General features: G+C 40.8%; 1 protein-coding gene across 17 annotated transcripts in view; it reads right to left on the reverse strand.

Moving 5' to 3' along the window:
• The window catches only part of CACNA1D (calcium voltage-gated channel subunit alpha1 D), a 524,402-nt gene that overhangs the window by 118,051 nt on the left and 382,912 nt on the right, over positions 1-23,439 (reverse strand). For 9 of the 17 annotated variants that reach the window (XR_012235243.1, XM_073592294.1, XM_073592299.1 and 6 more), the window contains exons 21-26: positions 21,239-21,298; positions 13,826-13,932; positions 12,582-12,669; positions 6,195-6,302; positions 2,768-2,820; positions 1,382-1,528 (exon numbers count right to left, since the gene is read on the reverse strand). Coding sequence is in view for 16 of the 17 variants with exons in the window: in XM_073592294.1 (XP_073448395.1) it covers positions 1,382-1,528; positions 2,768-2,820; positions 6,195-6,302; positions 12,582-12,669; positions 13,826-13,932; positions 21,239-21,298 (563 nt within the window). In the remaining variant the exon portion in view is untranslated. Of the gene's footprint in view, positions 1-1,381; positions 1,529-2,767; positions 2,821-6,194; positions 6,303-12,581; positions 12,670-13,825; positions 13,933-21,238; positions 21,299-21,368; positions 21,429-23,439 lie in introns of all 17 variants that reach the window. The other 8 variants (XM_073592295.1, XM_073592300.1, XM_073592291.1 and 5 more) reach the window with 1 other exon arrangement.

The following is a 23,439-nucleotide window of genomic DNA, read 5'->3' on the forward strand; positions in this document are numbered from 1 at the left end:
AACTAGCATTCGTAATGGAGATATCACATGGCTATTGAACTTCCTTTTTATCAGCTCGCCGTACGTCTTGTATGTCACTACGTTCGGAATTGTTGGCTAACATTTGTGTGACCATGTGTATGCAAGACAAGTTGGAGCCAACAACCTTCAAACCAAATTCCACAGTTTTGTTGTCGGAAAGTCCAATCGTGTGTACGGGGCATTAGTCTGTCAATTTATTATTTAATCTGATCTTGGGGCCCCTTCATACCATTTGTGTTGGACTGTGCTGATCACAGCACATTTCCAACGCAAAGACAAGGCAATCTGCTATGTTTTGTTTGGGATCAGTTCGCACCATTGCATTGCATTGGAGTACAGAAAAAAAAATGAATTGCATGCACTACAGCGTAGTGTGTTGTGATGTATTACAAAACCACTCTAGTAAAAAGAACTGAAAAAAATGTCACTTGTGACATTTCCTATAAAGTAAAAAAAATGTAAATAATGCAATGAATCACTGTTCTTCCCAGCATGCACCAGCATCTCTGCGTTCAGTGAGTCTTGCTGGTCTGAAGAGGCCCTTAAAGTGGTTGTTAACCCATTTCCATAACTTTATATAAGCCCCTCTGTGTTCTAATAACAAGTGCTCCTGTCTGTGTGTTTTAAAAAAAAAAAAGTCTCCTTTACCTTGTTTCACAGTGGTTCCCCGCAATCACGTTACCGGCCGTGTCTCCTCTCTGCCTGGCTGACAGATGCAGCGGGCCGGGCTAAGAATACCCTGCTGACGTCAGCCAAAACACGAGGAGAGAAAGAGCCGGCTGTCACATGATCGCGATGTGATATACGGTAAAGGAGGCATTTTTGTAATAAAGCGCACAGACAGGAGCACTTGTTATTAGAACACAGAGAGGCTTATATAAGGATTTTTAAAAGTTATGAGAGCAGCGGAGGGGGCTGGAACTGACATAGGGGCAGACAGGCAGGGAGGGGGGAGGAGGACAGAGGAGCACATAGGAGGACAGGAGAGCTGCGGAGGCACGTAAACTTACCACGGTGTCAGGGCTCAGCAGTCATGATACACCGTGGTCAGTTTACAGAAGGGGGGGGATATAGCCAGGCAAGATCAGCCATGTATTACAGGTGTTACAGGGGGACAAATGACACAGCACAAGCACTAGGCTTTATAACATGCTTTAAAGAAACAGGATCCTTTTTTTGGGTTAAAAAACGCTTTAAGGTAGCAGAAACGAATTCTAGAAACTCTTTAATTGATAAAGAAGCTTTATTGTAAAAAAAAGGATGGGGAAATGCTGACCGACTAGTTGTTAAAAAATACTTTCAATCATCCAAAAGAGCATGTAGGTTAAGAGCTGAAAAAAGGATGAAACATTATACATACGCAGGCCATCCCTCAAAAGTGGAGACTGTGAATAGTGCCATCATGGCGGAGAGCACGTTGTCGAAATTGAAGTCACTATTAAACCAGTGTCTCTCACGAATAGCAGGGCTGTTAACATCTCCATCTTTGTAGATAATATATTTTCCCCTGTAAGAAAAAGTGAAAAATACAGATCTTTAAACTATAGTATTTTACAGACTGAATCTTGCCATACTTTCATACTTTTTTTTTTTTTATATATAGTTTATAGTGTATTGTGTTCAGCCAGTCAGACCTGACTAATAGACATGCCTTGAGAAAGAACAAGACATATCTATTATGCATCCTACAAGGCAGAAAGCAGAGCTTACATACAGAATAACTATATATATATAAAATATTGATAAACGTATTTCCAATTAATCTAAAATAACATTTAAAAATCTATAGTTTCTCTTTAAAATACTTCACGTATTAACAAGTGAGACATAAACTCAGAAGCCAATGAACAGATTACAAACTGGTATCGTTCCATACATTGTGTTATACCTTATTAAAATAAGATTATGTAATTCCCTTTGCAGCCAGTAGTGTTTACTGACACCAAATGACAGCTCAGGCAGGAAATAACCCAGGGAGAGAGTAAAGCTGGCTATACACCCAAAGATTTATTATGTTTAGACTAATCTCCCCCTGTGGCTATTGTATTCTGAGTCAGTGTCTACATCTGATTGAATAAAGACACTATTCAGCCAATCATTTTTCCTCCTAGGCTCCTTTGATTTTCAGTCAAAGGATGTTTGGTGGAGTGGAGTTTAAGGCAGAGCTCCACCCAAAAGGGGAAGCTCCGCTTGTTCACATCCTCCCCCTCTTCACTGCCACATTTGGCACTTTTTGGGGGGAGCGGGTACCTGTATTTGACAGGTACCCGCTCCAACTTTCGGGTAAGATCGGTGATCTTCGAGCATTTCCGGGCCCCTCCTCCTCCCCCCCGCTGCCTTCTGGGACACATGCAGGACCCAGAAGACATGGGACCATTCGGAAAGTGCAGCCTGACACGCGCATGCACAGTAGGAAACCGGCTGTCACTGCCGGCTTCTCTTACTTAAAGTGCAGGCACCCAAAGCCGATTGACAAATCAAGTTGTGGTGCCAACATCACAGGCTCCCTGGACAGGTAAGTGTCCTTATGTTAAAAGTCAGCAGCTACGGTATTTGTAGCTGCTGACTTCAATGTTTTTTCCAGACTGGAGTTCCTCTTTAAGATTAAAGTAGAATACTACAGCATTTAAACTCCATAACTCCCAAAGACTGGACAGTTACATTATCTTCACTTGAAGTAACCTACATAAAAAGTCACAAAGCAATAACCTTTTTTTAGTAGAATGCTAACAATGCAGATACTTACTTGCACTCTTCTGGTGTCTGCTTTGCTTCATCAGAACATCGATAAAATTTGCCCTAATTTTGAATGAAAAAATTATAATTGGTCAGCTTTATATTTGTTTATACAGTCGTTATGATAGTTTTGGCAAGCTACAATATAATAACTATGTACACTGAAAGGTTATCAGGTTGCTCAAAAATTTTGCAGGCAAGCTCGTATGTCCAAGAAAAAGGTAGCTTCTAAAAAAAAAAAAAAAAAAAAAAAAAAAAAAAAAAAAAGTAATCCAAGGTGGGACTGCTTTTTACTTTTTATGGATCTTATCAAACACTATTGTGGATTTAAAGTAGAACTATAAGCAAAGAAGTATTATAACCCCTGTCAATGTTGGTTTTTTTTGTTTTTTTTTTGCAATGTGTCCCATTGGGGAGATTTCCCTCAACTTCCTGTCCCATAGCCAAAACAGGAAGTGAGAGGAAATCCCTGCAATCTAAAAAGGAATCTCTTGGGTCCCCTGAGGTCACAAGAACTAGTGTCCCTGTCTGGGACTTTGTTTGCTTTCACTTTCATTGATAATGGTAAACAGGACTAATAGAGGGGTGAATCTCCATAATAAGGCCAGAGGTAGCAATAAAAATGTGTCAGTTGTTGTTTTAATCCATCTCAACTGTCCAAAACTAAAAAAAAAAAAAAAGTGTTGCCTTTAGTTATACTTTAAAGTATAACTAAAGGCATAACTTTTTTTTAGTTTTGGATAGTGTGGAGAGGGATTAGAACACCTGTCAGTTTTGATTGCTCTCGGTGCCCCCATTAGGGAGATTTACTCCCTCTATTTGTCTTGTTTGCCATTATCATCGAAAGTGAAAGTAAAAGAAAATCGCAAATTTTGGGTTGTCCCCAGAAAAGTGGGGACATCTTCCAATGGGGACACTAGTTCTGGTGACCTGGCGGACCCCAAGAAATGCCTTTAATTTGCAGGGATTTCCTCTCACTTCCTGTTTGGGACAGGAAGTAAAGGGAAATCTCCGCAATGGAACACGGACGATGAAAAAAAATTGACAGTCCTTAGAACCAAGGCAGAACTTTGTTGTCTGACAACAAAAAAAAAAGGAAGGCATTGGTATAGAATCAAACTGAATATGGATTGCAGCAGCCAACCAAGATGTCTACCGCAGGTTGTACTCTCTACCCCAACAGAGATGTCTGTCCACTGCTGCTGTGGATTGTCTATGAATAATTAACCACCTTAGAGTGATAATCTGCTTCATAAAATGGTTCAATTTGTTTGAAAAGCTATATTCTCACTATGGGGATATGTTTGCCATATGACTATATCTTTGACAAGGCCAAGGTGAATATCTCACCATTTTCAGCAGTATACCCAAAATGATAAACCTCTAGTTCCATGAACATCTGGCTCAATTAGAAGAGATATAGATATGCATGACCTATTTGTTATTTGAGGGCCATAAATCCAATTTATCCCATGAATAAGTCCTCCGTGACGAAACATGTCGGGGCGTGGCTATACGGCAATCGAAGAAGCTTGACGTAGAACGCTGTGACAGGGAGCACCATACGAGTGAGCGGGGAAGCGGCTACGGGAGACTCCAGGGAACGGGTGAGAGTGTCACCATCCAATAGATTACCTGGGTCCGCCGTGACCACCATACGTCCAGTTACCGTTTGAAGTGTTGTTGGTGATGACCATGATTGCTGTGCCTATTTCGCTTGATTGAAATTTGTGAAATGTGAGTTCAATGGTGGAGGAGAGTGTCATTTTTTATTAAAGTTTGTTGCGTTACTGCACTATTGGATCGCTTTTCCTTTCTTTCATGTGGAGAGAGCGTTTGCATATAAACTCTGGATAACTAAGCGGGGATTGATTGGAGGTTATCATTTTGCCCCCTACTGTGTGGGAAAAGCCTGTGAGCCGAACACGAGAGTGTAAGGCAAAAAGAGCTGGTGAGTTTACTCGCTGAAGGGGAGTGGAAGTCACAATCACAGCGGTGTGGTGGAAGATATTATCACTGAAGATTATATATTTGATATTATCACCATTATTCACTACGTATCACTCAATTTTTGGACTTTATATGTTGAACATTTTTTCTTTAGATTATTACACAGATGGGTCACACTATGTCTGTTTATTAGAAACACTTATTCATTTAGTGCTGTCAACAAACAGCTGTTAATTTAGGCATCAGAATTAGTAATCACGTATATATATAAATATATATACTTTTTTTCTGTTAGATTTTTTTAGTTATTTTTCAGCGCTGCTATTTGATCACACTATTGGTGAGGGCAGGTTTATAGTGTATCATTTATTATTAATTTACATGACTTTGTATCATTAAGTGGCTGCTTAGAGTGAGGGGCTAGTCCCATGAGCGCAGTGTTTGGTACATAGAGGGGGGCGGATTACCTGTGTACCATATCAGTAATACATTTTTATATTTCTCTACGAATTTGCCATTTTTTTTATTTTTTGGATTAAATACTATTGGCCCCTTATATACTATCATCTGTAAGGTATTATACACAACAAAATTAGGTACTAGCTAAGCACTGTTAATAGGGTTGGAATCATGCATCCAGTTTTCCAGTTTTCAGACTGCCTGAACCTCGGACACATTATTCAGACCAGACTATGGCTTCCAGATGCATCTGGATGAGAGGTGCTGACTGCCAAGGGGCGAGTGAGCTCACCATCCATCCCTGTCTGTGACTGAAGTCTCCCTCCTTCTCTCTCTTGCCTCTGAGTGAGTAAACTAAGGTAATTCAGGGTTCTCAGAGCACCCCTTACATCAGAGTTCCCCTTTACACCAGAGGCCACAGTATTCCCCCTTACATCAGAGTCCTGTCCGGACATCAGAGTTCTCAGTGTTCCCCCTTAAATCAGGGTTCCCAGAGCATCCCTTATGTTAGAGTCCCCAGTGTTCTCCCTTACACCAGAGTCTGCAGAGTCCTCCCTTACAATGAAAGGGAACTCTGTGGACTCTGATGTAAAGAGGGACTCTTGCTATTAACTTCATATGATTAGAAATGTTATTTAAAAGCAAAATATATGTAAAGTTTTTACTGTAAAAAAAAAAAACTGTGTGCCGCTAAAGTGTTCGGGTTTGACTTGAAGAAAAGGTGGCAACCCTAACTATTAAGGGTATACAGTAAATGCCCCCCCCCCCCCCAACTCCTTGTTGCATGAATAAGCCTGTATATTCAGTGCTAGCTGTGCTATGTTCCACCAGTGCTGGACTGAGCTCAAGCAGAACAAAGGATCATAAACTCTTGTGTTTCCATACTACAGTGTAAAATAACTTTCTGTCATTTTTGTTAGTCACTATTTAGGCTGGAAAAAAAAAAAAAAAATGTAGCATTAAATGGGTTATATTCTTTTATTCCCCAATACAGACTACTCACCCATCTCTTTCATCAGATCACTTACCTTAAATAGCTGAACCCCAATGCAGGCAAACATGAACTGCAGTAATGTTGTAACGATCATAATGTTACCAATAGTCCGGATGGCGACAAACACACACTGAACAACATGCTGAAATGGCAGAAAAGTGTAATATACATCAAATTTTGATTTAGTTTTAGTTACACTCTTTAGACTAAAATGCCATTTTAGTTTTAGTCCTATTTTAGTCATATGAATTGTTTTAGTCCTATTTTAGTCGACTAAAATTTCCTGTATATTTCAGTCGTCTAAAATTGAATGGGTTTAGTTAAATTGTAAAGCGTTATTTAAGCATTTCTTTAGAATTACCAAACTCATTATATACTCCTGGAGTTAAAATCTAATAACATGTTATTATTTATGGTATTAAGGTTTGAACATGCACTACAGACACAGATTTAGCCATTGTGATATATTACGTCTTTATAAATAAAACCCAGATTCATAAACAAACAAAAATATTGCTTTTTGACAAGTAGAAGTACAACTTGAAAATATAAAAAACTGTAAACTCTATTGGCTGTAATGACATTGCACATATTACCTGAATATATTACCAACATTAAATATTAAGAAAAAAAACCAAGAAAACCTTTTACTTATTTTTTTTTTCTTTTAGCAGCTTAGTAGATGCCCCCTCCATATTCTTATGTGGTAGTGCAGTGTTAATTTTGACGTCAAATTTCAATTTAGTTTTAGTCATAGTCTATTGACTAAAATGCCATTTTAGTCGTATTTTAGTCTTTTGATTGTTTTAGTTTTAGTCGTATTTAGTCAACTAAAATAGTATGAATTTAGTCATCTAAAATATTTTACTCGATGAAAATAACACTGCTTAAAAGTTTCGTTTAATAAAAAAAAGAAAAAAAAAGAAAAAGAAATAAATGAATTTTGGAGATAGTATGCTGCTGAAACTTAATTTTTTCCATGTAAATGGAAGTTAAATCGCAGACCAATACATTGAGCATTCTGTTTCAAAAGTGGAAATAAATACATGGACACACAATAAAACCAGCAACACAAAATCATACCTATAGACCACACTGACTGACATAAGGCAGCACGACATTATTGATAAAGTGAAAAGTACAGTAATCTATAATAACAAGTCTGCTTTCATGAGTTTAGAGCAGGTGTCTCCAAACTTTCTAAAGAAAGGGCCAGTTTACTGTCCTGCAGACTTTAGGGGGGCTGAACTGTGCCCAGTGGGAGTAAACAATGCCCAATCTTTGTTATTAGGGGGAGAAATAGTTGGTATTATTAGGAGGAATAGTGCCCTATTGTTGGTGTTAGTGGAAGGAATTATGCCCCATTGTTGGTTTCAGTGGAAGGAATTATGCCCCATGCACCCCGATGTTTAGGCAGGGTTGTTAGTACATTTACCGTACTTGCCAGGTATAGTTGCCTTAGCCAATTGTTGGGGGATCAATTGATTCCACCCTAACTCTGGAATTGCTGCACTTCTCTCTTCTGTCACTAGGCCGGGTATCTGGTGACATTAGATAGACAAGGGCATTGCAAGGACAGATTAGGAATATATAGGGTATGTCAGCCAATGGGCAGGGATCTTCTTGGGTCCCTTGGCCTGCTGGGAGAGCCTATTTATTTGGGTGAGGTCAGGTGATCAGGGTTCTGTGGCACCTGGACGGCTGTCTGGGTGGACCTGTGTTGTGCTGCCTGGACTGCTAGGCCAGAGCCTGAGGCCTATCCTGGGGACATCTGGCTGCTAGGCTGTCTGAGAGCCTATCCAGAAGCAAGAGAGCAGCGTAGGGTTGGGACTACAGCTTGCAGTCCAACGATAAGTGACCGTTCTGCAGGCCGGAAAACCTGTTGTGGTCGGAGGTGGAAGGGAAGCTGTCGCCACGAAGGGATCAATCACCTTATTACCAGGGACCACATTGAGTAGTGGAAGCAAGTCCTGGAGCAGTATTCTCACCAACTGGGGACTGTAAAGAACTGGGAAACTTCAGCAGGTGTCAAGCCAGGGACCCAACCAGCAGAGGTGACACTTGCAGAGCAGCCTTGTATGTCAGGCCAGGGACAGAGCCGGCCAGTGGGGTGAAGCTTGAGGAGCATCTGTGAGACCCAAGCTAGGGATATAGCAGGGACACGGGGGTGACGCTTGAGGAAGATACTCAGTGAGAAGGTTAGAAGAGCTCAGGAGATCCAGTGGCAGTGGATCAGCAAGTCTAGTGAGAGAAACTGGGAGCTCATTGGAGTGAAGATCTACAAGAAGTGATTGTGTAGAGGAAGTACAGATGTTTGTTACAACTCGTGTTAGAAACCGTTATAAGACTGTGCCATAGGAGACAGTGTGTCTACACATGCAGATGTGGTGTTCTGCTGGGTGCCTTTGCCTGCATGGCTGTCTACCTATAGAAGTCTCAGAGTCTGCTAATTCACATTGCAACTACTAAAGGGTGTCCTGGCCCTAAACCGTCTCTCTCCCACAATTTTGTTCAAAAGAAAATAAATCTCTTTGCATTCAAGAAGTGTCTGGCGCCCATGAATCTATCTTGCATTACACCCACCATGCCTTGTAACCCACTCTACACAGAAGGATGTCAGCTGTCCCTTATTCTGGAGGTTCTCATTAGACCAAAGTGGATTCGGGACCTTGCTACAAACAGGTTGCTATAGCAATGGCGGTGGGGGCATTTCCGCCCTATTGTTATAGCAACCTGCTCCTTAGCTCCTCCTGATCGCGTCATTTCCTGTCTGGAAATACCATGAGAGTAGACTATTAGGCTACCCATAGACTCCTGGGATAGGTGACACCCCAGTACACGGAAATCTTCTACATGACACAATTGCCTAGGCAGCCAGGACCAGATAGGCATTATGATCAGAGGAAGTTGAACTTATGGGTGAAGATCAGCTTTAAGTATATCCAAAACCTACAACCTATGTAATGTATTACATTTAGTCCTTACATGTGGTGGCTGCACTGGTTTTCTCTTTTTCAGATCAATTACATTTTTTTAAGTACACAAAAATACCTGCTGGTCCTCCCAGAAATCTAGTATCCTTCTAACTTCCTGTGCACTGAACTAAGAGCTGAAACAATGTTAATAGGCTTCTTAGTTCTCTTCTGTGGGCTATAGAACACTAGGTTTTGGAGATGGGAAAAGGGCAGTTTTTTGTAGTCCAAACCATGAGAGCAGCCTAGGCTGACAATCCTGCTCATCTACAAATACAGTGCAGTGAGTGGGAATTGTCACCCTAGGACAGGAAGTGTAATACTGCCAGGATCACCAGGTGAAATAAAGAAAAAAAGGCAGAAAAAAACGAATGAAGACACCAATTCTAATGCCTGGTATGCTGCAGTATTACATTTTTTACTTGTGTTGTTGCAAAAGACATAATGCATGCATTTTTGCATATTAAAATGTAGTTCCTATAGGCGTCAAAAGTCACATAGGGTGGAAAAATGCAGCACAAGCATGCTACAAATGCTTTGCTAGTTCTGTGAAACTGTATTTATTTAGGCAGCATATACAACAGACACATTATTGCTTCCTTTAATTGTACTGTTTTAGTATATTTTTTTCATAAGGTTCTTCCAAAATAAAAATGCTCCAACTACCTCCAGAAAATAATCAGTTTTTCGCAGTGTGCTGCAGTACTCATGCTGCGGAGAGGCGCCAGATTACTGATTAATAGAACCAATAAACTCCTACCAATATGATTTGCAGCGTGTAGGAGCCATAATTGTTTAATGAGGCACATATTATTTTATGCTCCTTTCATTGATTCTCCTCTGCCTCTTCTCTAAATAGCTAACAGCAAATTAAATAGATATTTTCAACAAATTCCCCATGGTGGCCCAGGATTAAAGTGGAACTTTACTCTCTCAATCAGTATTAACTATTTGTAATCCTTATGCTGCTATCCTTAGTAATATAAATAGAAGGTATATCATACTTACTTGTTTTGAACTTTTTTTTTTTTACATTTTTTAAAGCGGAGCTCCACCCAAAAGAGGAAGCTCTGCTTATCTGCCTCCTTCCGCCTCCGCTGCCACATTGGGCACCTTTTGGGGAAGGCGGGTACCTGGTTTTGACAGGTACCCGCTCCCACTTCTGGCTGACTTTGCCACGAAAAAATCTGCTGAAAGTTTGGCCCCCTCCTCCTTCCCCCGCAGCCGGCCCAATCAGAGAGCGCAGCTCAATTCGTGCATGGGGATGGCGACAGCAGCAGCACCTGATAGCCGACTGAACAATCAGTTTGGGTGAAGACACCGCTGGATTCCTGGACAGGTAAGTGTCCTACTATTAAAAGTCAGCCACTACAGTATTTGTAGCGGTTGACTTTAAATTTTTTCTACAGAAGCCTGGAGCTCCTCCTTAACCACTTGATGCCCGCGCTATAGCCAAAAGACGGCTACAGATTGCCGGGAGGGCGACAATGGACATCCTCCTGTGCTTGCACTGCCTGTGCACACCCTGCGGTAAGCGGGCGGCACGCTCTGGGATCACAGCGTCCTTGGGACTTGGCTGATCACAGATCGGAGTAAAGGGCCGATCCTAGCTCTTTACCACGTGATTAGCTGTTAGCCAATGACAGCTGATCACATAATGTAAACAGAAGCCGGCATTCAGCTTTTTTTTCCTCATGCTTCAGCGTGAGGAGAAAAATATAAGCCGATTACCGTTTTATTTAAATGGGACATCAGTCCCACACAGTGACAGCCACTGCTGCTAACCAGTGCCTACCAGTGCCCATCAGTACTGCTATCCAATGCCACCTACCAGTGCCACCTATCAGTGCTGCCAACCAGTGGCCATAAGTGCCTCATCATCAGTGCCACCTATCAGTGCTGCCTATCAATGCCACCTACCAGTGCCTATCAGTACCACCCATCAGTGCCCCCTATCAGTGCCACCTCTCAGTGCCCTTCAGTGCCACCTATCAGTGCAGCCTCATCAGTGCCTCCTGATCAGTGCAACTATCAGAGCCCATCAGTGCCACCTAATCAGTGCAGCCTCATCAGCGCACATCCATGAAGGAGAAAAATTACCTGTTTGCAAAATTTTATAACAGACAATGAAAACTGTTTCTTTTTTTCAAAATTTTCGGTCTCTTTTTGTTTCCTTAGCAAAAAATTAAAAACCCCAGTAGTGATTAAACACTACCAAAATAAAGCTCTATTTGTGTAAAAATTTCATATGGGTACAGTGTAGCATGACCACGCCATTGTCATTCAAAGAGTGACAGCTCTGAAAGCTGAAAATTGGCCTGGGCAGGAAGGGGGTAAAAGTGCCCCGTAAACGAGTGGTAAATTGCTTCCTGGCTTCTGGCCTAAGCACATATGATGTCATACATCACAGGAGTCTTCATGGGCACTTTTTTTCTTTCATCCAGAGGAGCAGAGGAGGGGCTTTCTTAATTACGCACACCCTGACCTAAGGGCAGATGGATTCCAGAAGTAAATGCTACATAATAATCTGCCCTTAACAAAAGAAAACATGGAGACATGTATGAATGAGTGAGTGTGCTTTGAATATTATAGTAGAACTATGGGAAAAACATATTTTTTTTTCCATTTTGGATAGAGGAAGGGAAGGTTATAACCCCTTACAGATTTTTTTCCCCATCTGTGTCCCATTGCGGAGATTTCTCTTCACTTCCTGTCCCATAGCCAAACAGGAAGTGTTGGGAAATCCCTACAAATTAAGGGAATTCCTTAGGGACCCCCAGGTCACCAGAACTAGGGCCCCCATTGGAAGATTTCCCCTCTATTACTTCTCTGGGGACATCCCAAAACCTGTGATTTTCTTTTACTTTCACTTTTAATTGAATTAATTTAATGGTAAACAGGACAAATAGAGAAGCTGAATCTCCCTAACGGGGGCACAGACAGCAATAAAAACCTGACAGGTGTTTTAATCCCTCTCTACTCTATCCAAAACTTAAAAAAAAAAAAAGTTTTGCCTTTAGTTGTACTTTAAAATTGAATTAAATTGTGTTTTTAGTTTGTGGAACTCAGATATAGTTAACAAAGGACTATTTTGGATAGATGAAGGGTGAGTTATCGCCTCTATCAGTTTTTTGACACCTGTGTCCCATTGGAGAGATTTCCCTTCACTTCCTGTCCTATAGCCAAAACGGGAAGTGAGTGAAAATCCCCCTGAAGTGAGGGAATCCCAGGGTGCCACCAGGGTGAAATTTGGAATTTTCTTTCACGCTCGGTGGTAATGCTAAACATGACAGAGAGAGAGGGTTAATCTCCCTAAGGGGTGCAGTCCGCACTAAAATCCTGACAGGTGTTCTAATCCATCTCCACTCTATATAAAGCAAAAAAGTGTCGCCTTTAGTTATACATTAAGTTCCACTTTAACAATATAAATCAAAAGTTGAGAACCATACCTTCAGTCCTTTAGCTCTGTTGATTGCTCTGAGAGGCCTGAGTACCCTCAATACTCTCAGGATTTTCACTACAGATATAGCACTTGACCTGTGGAAATAAACAGTCTATGGTTGGGGCCGGACATAAGATCACTGTGCAAATCGAAACAGATTTTAACTACCAATTATTGATACTGCCAAACAGACAACATATAATCTAACATGGGACTTGTATTATCTCTATGACTCACCCTATATATCATGTAAATTATATGGGATACCTGGGAAGAAGGCCCTTCTGGATGAAGATTTTTTGTTATTGTGTTGCTATATTGCTAGGTCCGTGTCCAAAGCAATAGTAGTAGCGTGTTTCCCCAAAAGTAAGACCTAACCTGAAAATAAGACCTACCCTGATTTTCCAGGAGGGCTACAATATAAGCCCTACCCCGAAAATATGCCCTAGTTTAAAGTGTATGTAAGAGGGTATGTTTTTCTGAAATATAATTGAGTAAAATACCTTCTTGATGTCCTACATCCCAGGGCCTTCATGACATTTTGTTTTCTTTCATTGGGAGGAGGGAATTTCTCAGCTACTGTAAGTACACCCTCCTGCCTGCATGCTTTAGCCAAGGGCAGATGGATTACAACTAAATGCTACATAAATCATCCGCCATTACTCAAGATGGCCATTGCTAGAATTTCTAAGGGGGTGTTTTTCAAAGACAGGGATAGATGGGTGAGTTTTATTTGAATATTAAAAATGATTTAAATAGTGCTTTCAGTTTGTGATGCTCAGTTAAGCTCGGCTTTAAGCAAAATATGGTCAGAATTTGTCATGGATGGACAAATACGTATCCCATTTGTCCAATTAAGTTTTTTATAAATAGAACCCTTATTTTTACATCCAACCCACCATGAGACTAATAAATTTGGAACTAGTCATATGACAAATGAGTATAATAATCTTATCAGGCCAGAGTGCCAACTTGAATTGATCCAAAACATCATCACTATTGTATCTATTTGTTCAGTTATAAGCCACGTTCTCTGAATTAGCAATAATGAATTATGTTAGGACATAAAGAACATTAAGCACACCAGAGGCTCAGTGACGTCCCTTTTCTGTTTGGATCTATAATAAATTTAAACTCAGCTTATTATAAATCTTAATGCAGCCCCAAGAATACGGCTGCACTGATACTACTGGATGCAAAATGATTGCTGATAATGAAAAACATTAAAATCTTTATATACAAGATACTTACTGGATACCAAAGGAAACCAGAGAAACTCCAACAACCAGCAGATCCAATAAGTTAAAATAGTTTCTACAGAATGAACCTTTGTGTAGAAATGCTCCAAATGTCATCATCTACAATACCAAGGAAAAAATATTAATACACTGCAAAATACAGAGATCGAATTATCGCAAACCAATTCAGGGACATCATACATGTAGAGACATCAGACTGAACATATAGCGGGCTGACAGGAAGCATGTGTGACTGCTGTAACTAGAAGATCAACACTTTAAATACTTGTAGACATTTCTCACTGTAAAATGTAAGATAAACAGCTTGATAACTTCACTAACAGCATTCACCGGAAAATAATTTTATATTATGGCAATTAAGGAATCCTACTCAAGAAAGCTTTAAACAGCCCCATCAGCATTTTTTTTATTATAGATTCTAGACAAACTGTGCAAAAGCAACCTCTATAGAAATAATTGTCAATACTGTAGTGGGTGCAATAGTCAGTGGATTCTCAGCTAAGGCCGGCCATAGATGGTTAAAATCTTGGCGGGTTCAGCAGGAACCGACTGGGATTCGAACCGTGTATGGGCAGGATGAATGTACCAAGTTAATCAATCAACTTGGGTACAACCAGCCTGCTGGACTCACTTGCGATTATTGCTAGTGGCTACTATAGCCACTAGCAATAACAGTCTTCTCCCGGCAAGGACAGTGTTCCCTCTCCCCACTGCCGGGAGCAGACGATTGCTCGACAGGAGGGATTCCCCTGATGATAGGAGAATTGTGCACATTTTTTTCCTGCAACCACAGTCTCACCATCAATGGCCTTCCTAAGCACCGAGTGCACCTAAAGAGTGTATATCAGTGGTCATCAACCCTGTCCTCGGGGCCCACCAACAGGCCAGGTTTTATGTATTACCTTGGGGAGATGCAGACTAGATTACTGCAGTCACTGAGCAGCAAATGATATCACCTGTGATGTATTTCATTTATATTGCAAACCTGGCCTGTTAGTGGGCCCTGAGGACAAGGTTGATGACCACTGGTGTATATGGTTAGAGATGTGAAAAACTTAGCTGAGGTCACAATAGATGACAAAGTTTTTCCAGTAGATACTTCAACACTATGCTAAGGAACTGTATGGGCAACTGAGAATGAGGAACTCCTGCAATAAGTTGGCTCTTAAAAATCTGCTTCAGGGCCAGTTCACACTACATACAGTCCAGTGTGTTTTTTTTCTGCATCAAAAACGCAAGAAAAGTAGCTTATATGGTTTCCAAAGGTATAGTTCACACCAGTGCGGTCAGTTCAAGGGCGTTCCAGTTCCAGAAAAAAAATAGGATATGCTGCATTTTTCCTGCACTGGACTGTACTGGAACGCGCTAAAATGCATAAAAAATGCACTGGATACCAGTACAGTGGAAAAAAAAACAGAAAAAAAAATCTGGAAGTCATCTGGAAATGCCTCAAAAGCTCTTAAAATAATGCAACAAAAATGCACCGGAACGCATCAAAACGCGTTATAAACACGCATGCAGAAATGCAGCTTCTGTGTGTTTTTGTGGTGTGAACCGGCCCCTGTAGCCTGCTGGGTCCAGATGACCTGTATCTCACACTGGTACTGATTCACTAAAGGAGTAGGGAATCTTCCCTTTGCAAAGAGAATGTTTACTTAGCTTAATTATAAGGCAAAACCATCTCACTTTATACACAAGGGAAGTTAAAAAAAAAAAACAGATAAGTGGATTACTGCAGTGAACACTATTTAACCATGGTTACTAAGCTATATGAGCGTTCACTTTTGCAAAATGAAATTTCTCTCCTTCTTTAGTAAATCAACCTGTATGGCTTGATGGTGTATGCCTCTTAACGCAAAGATAGGAAGCTGCAATCCACCAAAATCAATTTAAAGTGTTACTAAACCCACAACAGTAAAATCAGTCTGCATATGCAATAAAGCATGCTTGTTATACTTACTGTGAAACCTAAGGGGTTAATATTCTGCATTGTGTAAAAAGGCTGTTTGATCCTGTCTTCTCTGAGCCTCCCCTTCTTCCACTGTCCCCAACCCATCTCCTTCCACTGTCCCCAACCCATCTCCTGATAGAACAGGCCCTTGGAGGCAAGCTGCACATGCTCAGTTTGGTGTGCATTGCGAGAGTTCATGTGAACAGCACAGGGCCAATCAGTCCAGTCCAGACAGAAGGTCAGGGGTCCTGCTGCCTCGTAGGACAATCAGGGGAGAATGGAAACTCCTCCTACAAGCTTTACCCAGTGCTCTGCTGAACACTGACAGAAGTCACAAGACTGCTCTAACTGCTGATGAGAAAGGGTATTTAGCAGTTTATATTTACTATAATAATTGCATTTCCATGTTCTATGTACTGTGGGAGACCAGATATATTGAATACAAGGTCCTGGGTTTGGTAACACTTTAACGGACTTCTCTTTAAAGCTCCTGAAACAGGAAGTGTGTGTGTCTATTTACTTAATAATAGGTTGTATTAACTACAGCCCTACAGATCATTACACCTTTGAAAAATCTAGCTTATAGCCATAAACTTTGCAGAAACAGAAAGGCAGAAACAGGAATGTTAAACATGATGCGCACTGCATTGCAACTCCAAAAAAGAGCCCAGGCAGCAACTTGTGCCGTGTCACACAACAGAAAAAGCACATGCGATCCAGCAATATATCAAACGATGAGGAAACCTCTAGCACAATGTGTGCACAGTCCATGTCAGTATAATAACACCAGCTTCCCCATGCAAATTACACATTTCCACCAAATCCACAGGATGCTGGCACCCAGAACTTCTCAGAATTTGGGAAGGCTGTCAAAAAGGGGTAACAGCCAGGAAAGATTTCTTTTCAGCTTCAGTGAGTTTTTATTGAAAATATTTCCATCAATGGAACCTGAAAATGTAAAGAATACCAGAGATACAAAGCTCTTTGCAACATACAAAAAAGATTCAACCCTAAGGCAGTAGTGGTAAAGTATAACCGTACACTGAGGTCTACGACAGATAGAAGTTTCCACCTATTATGGCCCCAGCCAGGACTCAGAGGAGGTGGGTAAACTTTGTTTTTCGGGCAGCCCACCAGATGCTGGTTAGGGCTTAGCAGCAACAGTTCCATAATACACCTAAGGTAAATGACTCATAGGGACTATGGTGCACAAGAAGCTCACTTCTATCTTGAATGACACACATGCCTCATTTCTAAAGGTTTGGGAACCATGGCTTGCATACAATGACAGCCTGAACCTGGACCATTCCCCACTCTCAAGGTAATAATTTCCTGCAGCCTTGTATGAGAACGTTTGGGTACACCCCGCTGGGTTTTTTCCCTTCTCTATCCCTTCCCCCTTCTTTTCTTCCTCTGCTCAGTTTTTTTTTTCCTTCTTTTGGGCATCTTTTAGAGCACCCTTGCATGCTGGCTGACGAAGGGCACTTAGACTGTCTCCTCCCCCCTGGCCTGCGTTTTCTATTTACTGACCCAGAGGTGCAGATCGCGTGCTGAGGGGTAGTTCCGCTGAGGGGTAGTCCCTCTGGTAGGTGCACCCTTGTACATTGACCATACTTGATTTGCCTGATGTTATAGTGATGGTATTCTACCCACCCTTATTAGCTTTTGATGACTTTGACTTATGTGCTGACCTTCCTCCTACTTCTCCATTTGTATGCGCAGTTGTTTGCACAATTACCTGGTGCTGTATAAATTTGTTGAGAACTTTAATAAACATCTTTGTAAAATAAATTTCCATCTACACCAGCCCTTTTCCCTTTAATCTGGCCAGGGAAGATGTCTTTTACTCTCTCTTCTACCCCCATTACCATTTCCAACCCATACTAGTCATCATCATCGAATATTTCTCACTCCACTCGGCCTGTCCTAGGAAGGACATCACCAGATACTTTACAGGATGCACTTACATCCTACCTTGGTAACAAAGCAAAGCAAAATGTCCCAGCAGTAACCATTTGCATTATATAACAATCTGCATAAAATGAAAACTGCCTGATCTTTCGGTGACTATGCAAAAATCTGTTTTTTGGAGTCCTGAATGGCTGAATGAATACATTTTTTAATGGCTGAAACAACGACAAGTCCTTGAAAGCATCACCCCTGAAGATCTATAGCCCTAGGCACCGTTAGAGAACAGTACCTAAGACTGGAGAAAGACAAAATTCAGTCCTGAACATCGTATGTACAATTAAGGATAAGGTTTAATGCATTCATTAAAATCATTCAGGTTGATCTGTAGCCCTTAAATTAATTGGAAGGGTATGGGACTTTGAGTTCCTCAGTAGGAAATTGCTTCAAATTGCCTAGTACCACCATAAAAAAATGAACACCCCTCTTATGTATGGAGAGAACTGGACACACTTCTATCATTTAAAATCAGGGCATATCCAGATTCGGGACATGAGGATGCAAACAATAACCCATGGAAGAGATTCATTGATACTGTTCTGGTAAGCTGTAGTTTTGGTGGAAATGTTCAGCTGTTGAGTTAGATGCAGCCACACAGTGTAGAACTCCAGAAACACATTATTTTCTGTCAAAGACAAACGCCTCTTGGCTTTTATTGTGCAGAATAAACACACTCCATTCAAACAAAACTCACACAGAAAATAGTATTTAAATCAACAGTACAAGAAGCATTGTTTGCAACAATTAATTAATCTACTGAATCTTCTCTATTATCCTTGTGCAGATGTTTACAGTGAGCTATTTCTAGATATAATCTACAGAGCCATTAAAGTAAATTATGGTGAAGTGACGTTACTCCATTTTAGCCCGTCTCATAGAATATGTTTGTTCTGTATTTTTAGCATAATACCGGGCCATCACTCACCAGCTAAGCAAACACTTGACATAAAAATTTGGAGGATGGATTTTCAAGAAAGCAAGCTTTGCTGTCACTAATAAAAAAACAGCATATACGTTGTGCACTAGTCGGAAATTCCAAAAAAATATCTTTAAAGAGAATATTTCACATGGGTGGTTCAATCAAGTCTGCCTGTCAGTTCTTCCAGCGGACCTGATCAGAAGTTCCAAGTAAGTCTATGGGCAGGTGAATGTAAACCAAAGTGTGCATGTTTACATCAGATTATGTCTAATGCCCTGTACACACGGTCGGACTTTGTTCGGACATTCCGACCAACAAAATCCATGGATTTTTTCCGACGGATGTTGGCTCGAACTTGTCTTGCATACACACGGTCACACAAAGTTGTCGGAAAATCCGATCGTTCTGAACGTGGTGACGTAAAACACGTACGTCGGGACTATAAACGGGGCAGTGGCCAATAGCTTTCATCTCTTTATTTATTCTGAGCATGCGTGGCACTTTGTGTGTCAAATTTGTGTACACACGATCGGAATTTCCGACAACGGATTTTGTTGTCGGAAAACTTTATAGCAAGCTCTCAAACTTTGTGTGTCGGAAATTCCTATGGAAAATGTGTGATGGAGCCCACACACGGTCGGAATTTCAGACAACAAGGTCCTATCACACATTTTCCATCAGAAAAATCCTATCGTGTGTACGGGGCATAAGTCTGTCTAAGTCAGGAATAAAATTAGGAAAGGTTTGCATCCATTTCCATTTTTTCCAATCTAAACTTGATGGATCAGAGGTGATCTGATGTAAATGGAGACAATATGGGTCCTGCAAAGATCCTGCAGCAAAAAAAAAAAAAAAATGCACATGGATGTCACAAAAACACAGGGCAGAAACTGTCACACTTCATGTGACTTTTGACCCTTGAGTCTCAAGCTGAAGAGTCGGATTTGCACAATTAGAAAAAAGCTACATAATGGACATATATATGCCCCTTTATTGCGAAAACTGGCACAACTGAAATGATTTTAAACTTTAAAGATTTAATAAAGTAAAACAGAAAAGTTCAGTCCTGCTGTGATTGTAACAGGTGTTTACTATGTTTTACTATGTATGTTACTTTCTAATAAGGTTGCTCTTGTTTAGTATTACTGATCTGTTTTTCTATTCTATTTTCACTGGCTGTCAACTTGATTCTCTGGGTTCATAATGGGTGGAACATGTACACATCAAAGGAAGTCATAGTTAAGTCACAACACTGGTGTCAGGATTCAGATCTGAACCTGGAATCTCCGTGGTGTCTGACTGTGTTTCTTCCCGCTGTGACATCAGAGGTGCTGGGACAGCTCCCTGCCTGATTCCTTGGACAACCTTGCTTTATGTCTTCTTTCTGGTGAACCTTGAACCATTTGCTCCTCCCATGAACTTGTTGATTTAACCCATGTCTCTGCTGTTCCTGTTGCCAGATTATAGTGCTCCTCTCCAGTCAATATCTTGCTCCTTTTCTATAGCTTCACAACCATATGTTACTGACCTTTGGCTTGTTTTGCAACTACGCTTTTGCTTGATCCAAACATGCAACCACTTGTTACCGACCTTTGGCTTGTTTACTGGCTACTCTTCTGCTTGATCCCTACTTGCTCCATCTGCTTATGGTGGGGAGATTCTGAGGATGATGACCTGGCACTAGCATGCAGCAAAACCCATCTCCACCATCAGGAGATCTGGTGAAAACCAGTTAGTGCTTAGACCCTGCATCTCGGGTGAGCCTGCGTCATCCGCCAGGGTGACCTGCTTGTGTACTTATCCTGCTGGTTGGTATGAACCTCTCTACTGCCATAAATACTGGTCTCTCAGCTTGACTCCAACCAAGACAATTGGAGTGCATACTTGTTTAGCACCAGTGTCTCAGAAACAAATGATGCCAGAGGATGATAGGGGGATTCAGGGAACTAGTACTCTTAAGAAGGAGGTCATCGATAGTGGCCTCCGTATTGCTATCTAGATGGGTTTCCTTTAAAGCACCACTCCAACTTTATTTTTCTTCTTAGTTTTGGATAAAGGAGGTAAGAGTTAACATGTGTCAGGCTGTATATTTATGTCTGTTACTTAGGGGTACTCTACCTGTGACATCCATAAAAGATATAGGGGAAATGTCAAATGTCAAACATTTCAACCCTATCCACACTACTAAAAGTGTGTCTTTTCTGTGTCCCCCATTGGTGAGATTACCCATCACTTAATTTCCTGTTAAGACTTTCTGCCTTGACAGGAAGAAAGACACAGACAGCAACCCTTCCCTGCCTGAAAATATAAAATTAAAAGTTTAGGCTAGAGTCAGGCTTTAATGCATGAGAAACATGAGCGGGTACAAACTAGATAGCTTTGCATAAATAAATGGTAACGCCTACTATTAACACTTAATTTCTATAAAAATGAAATGGATTCTAAATATTTTTATAAATTTGCTAAAAAAAAAAAAAACAACAATCCCGCTAACCAGTGTCTGTAAAGGGACAGTAAAAACAATTGTACTGCTGTTTTAAATACAATTTTCACACAAACCAGGTTACCTTTAAAACGATTTCAAATGTAAACATACTAGTGAAGACATAATCTGCATATCCTAGCACCTGAGGGTACAGAAGAGTTATAGGTTATCACAGACATCATTCTGATCATCAAAAAAAAACATGGTTTTACCTTTAAGAAGATTTCAACTGTAAAGATTCCTGTGAAAGCATAGTCAAAGTAACCAAGAATCTGCAAGGTACAAGAGCACAGTGAGTAATCTGCTTGAAGAGAAGCTGAGAATGGATCACTGCCTTTTGCTGGGACTAAGAAAGCAAGCTGGTCATGAAGTTTAATAGGAAATTATTTTTGAAAAAATATTTTGTTGAAGATTTGGTCTTAACTACATAAAGAAAATCTGGTTCTCTTACAAAAAGAACCCCCACCCATTATTCTCACCTCCCCTGCCTTTCCATTGCTTTGCCGGAGGCTTTGGTAAGTACTTGGTCCTTTTGGGTAAGTTGGAGTATGTGATCTCCTCCCAAGATGTAGTGGTCAGCTATAAGTGGCCAATTGCCAGTCCTAAATACTGTCACATGAGGTGGAAGAGGAAGCAGTCAACACTGTGTAAGCTTCAACACCATCTGACATGAAGATTTCACAGGGTTTGAAGTCTCAACTCCAATGGAGGCATGAAGCACAGAGGAAGAAAGGGGAAGCTGAATATTATTAGGTAGGGTATTTTTTTTAAAAGAGAACTTGTCACTTTGCCCTGAATGGGAAAAGTGACCGTTTCTTTGGTAAAACAGCAAGTTATTTCAGCCAATTGGAACTGAAATTACACAGTTACAAAATGCACAGTAGCAGTTTGTCCTACCAAAGGATTTTTGCCTTGTGATCCAACCAACCATATTAACAGTATAAATGAAGAAAAATGTGCTGCGCTTAGGTATATACCAATATGTGCATTCACCTTATCAGTAAAAGGTGCTAAATGCCTGTGATTCAAATCCCAAAACAATCCGTGTATCCAGAAATTGTGCTACTATATGCCCCATCCAAAACACAATGTGCTAAATATTAAATAGATTCTATATACTTAAATACACTGTGTTACTGGATATCACACTTAAAGTATAATGTGCTTAATGATAAGTGATCTATTTATACATAAAAATATATTGTTCACATGCTGATCAATTAAATAAAAAACTAATAAATGTGCCTAAAAATTGCATCAAAGTGCCATGCATATATTCAATCCAAAGTGCCGTGTGCAAATAAAAAACCTTATTGTAATCAGTAATATATAATAATATTAAGTGAAAAAAAATGCGCTATAAATATAGTATCTTATACATACAAACTGCAATAAATCATACAGGTGATAAGTGGTAAAAAAGCATATATGAATGATATGCAATGCTTGAGGCAATAATAGTCCTTTAAACGTGAAAAAAATCTTCAAAAACCGTATCACACAGCAATGTGTAATGGAAAAAATTCCAAAGGTGAACTACAGTGCATAAAGGTGCTTCACATGAAAAACAAATCGCTGAACCACAGTGCCCAGATCATGCCGTGATGTGCCTTGGTGACCCCCAAAGTAGTTGCGCTCACCTCAGAGCGTGTGACACAGGGTTTAGCTGTGTCCAAACACGCTTTGGAGCCACCCCTGGGCTCAGTATTAGGACACCAGATGATCTCCCACCAGGCTCTTTAAGACTCCACAGGCATCAAACCATAAAAGAGAAGGGACTACATAGTGTAATATCGCCAAACATTTTATTAATAACCATGTATAATCCAATCCCCACACTGGGGTACTCACATTGCATAGGTGCTTAATGTGCACCAAACAGTATAGGCAGGGTGTAAGCCGAGTAATGCTATCCGGCGTGCTGTGGGGTGTTAGAGATTCCCAGCCCAGCTCAGTGCTGCTCGCTCCGTCCTGGCCCCTCCCCTACGCGTCTTCGACACAGGGAGTCACGTGTCTTCATCAGGGGGACACGTGACTCCCTGTGTCGAAGACGCGTAGGGGAGGGGCCAGGATGGAGCGAGCAGCACTGAGCTGGGCTGGGAATCTCTAACACCCCACAGCACGCCGGATAGCATTACTCAGCTTACACCCTGCCTATACTGTTTGGTGCACATTAAGCACCTATGCAATGTGAGTACCCCAGTGTGGGGATTGGATTATACATGGTTATTAATAAAATGTTTGGCGATATTACACTATGTAGTCCCTTCTCTTTTATGGTTT

The sequence above is a fragment of the Aquarana catesbeiana genome, linkage group LG07 (assembly GCF_042186555.1).
Source record: "Aquarana catesbeiana isolate 2022-GZ linkage group LG07, ASM4218655v1, whole genome shotgun sequence".
In the NCBI taxonomy this organism is placed as follows: domain Eukaryota; kingdom Metazoa; phylum Chordata; class Amphibia; order Anura; family Ranidae; genus Aquarana; species Aquarana catesbeiana.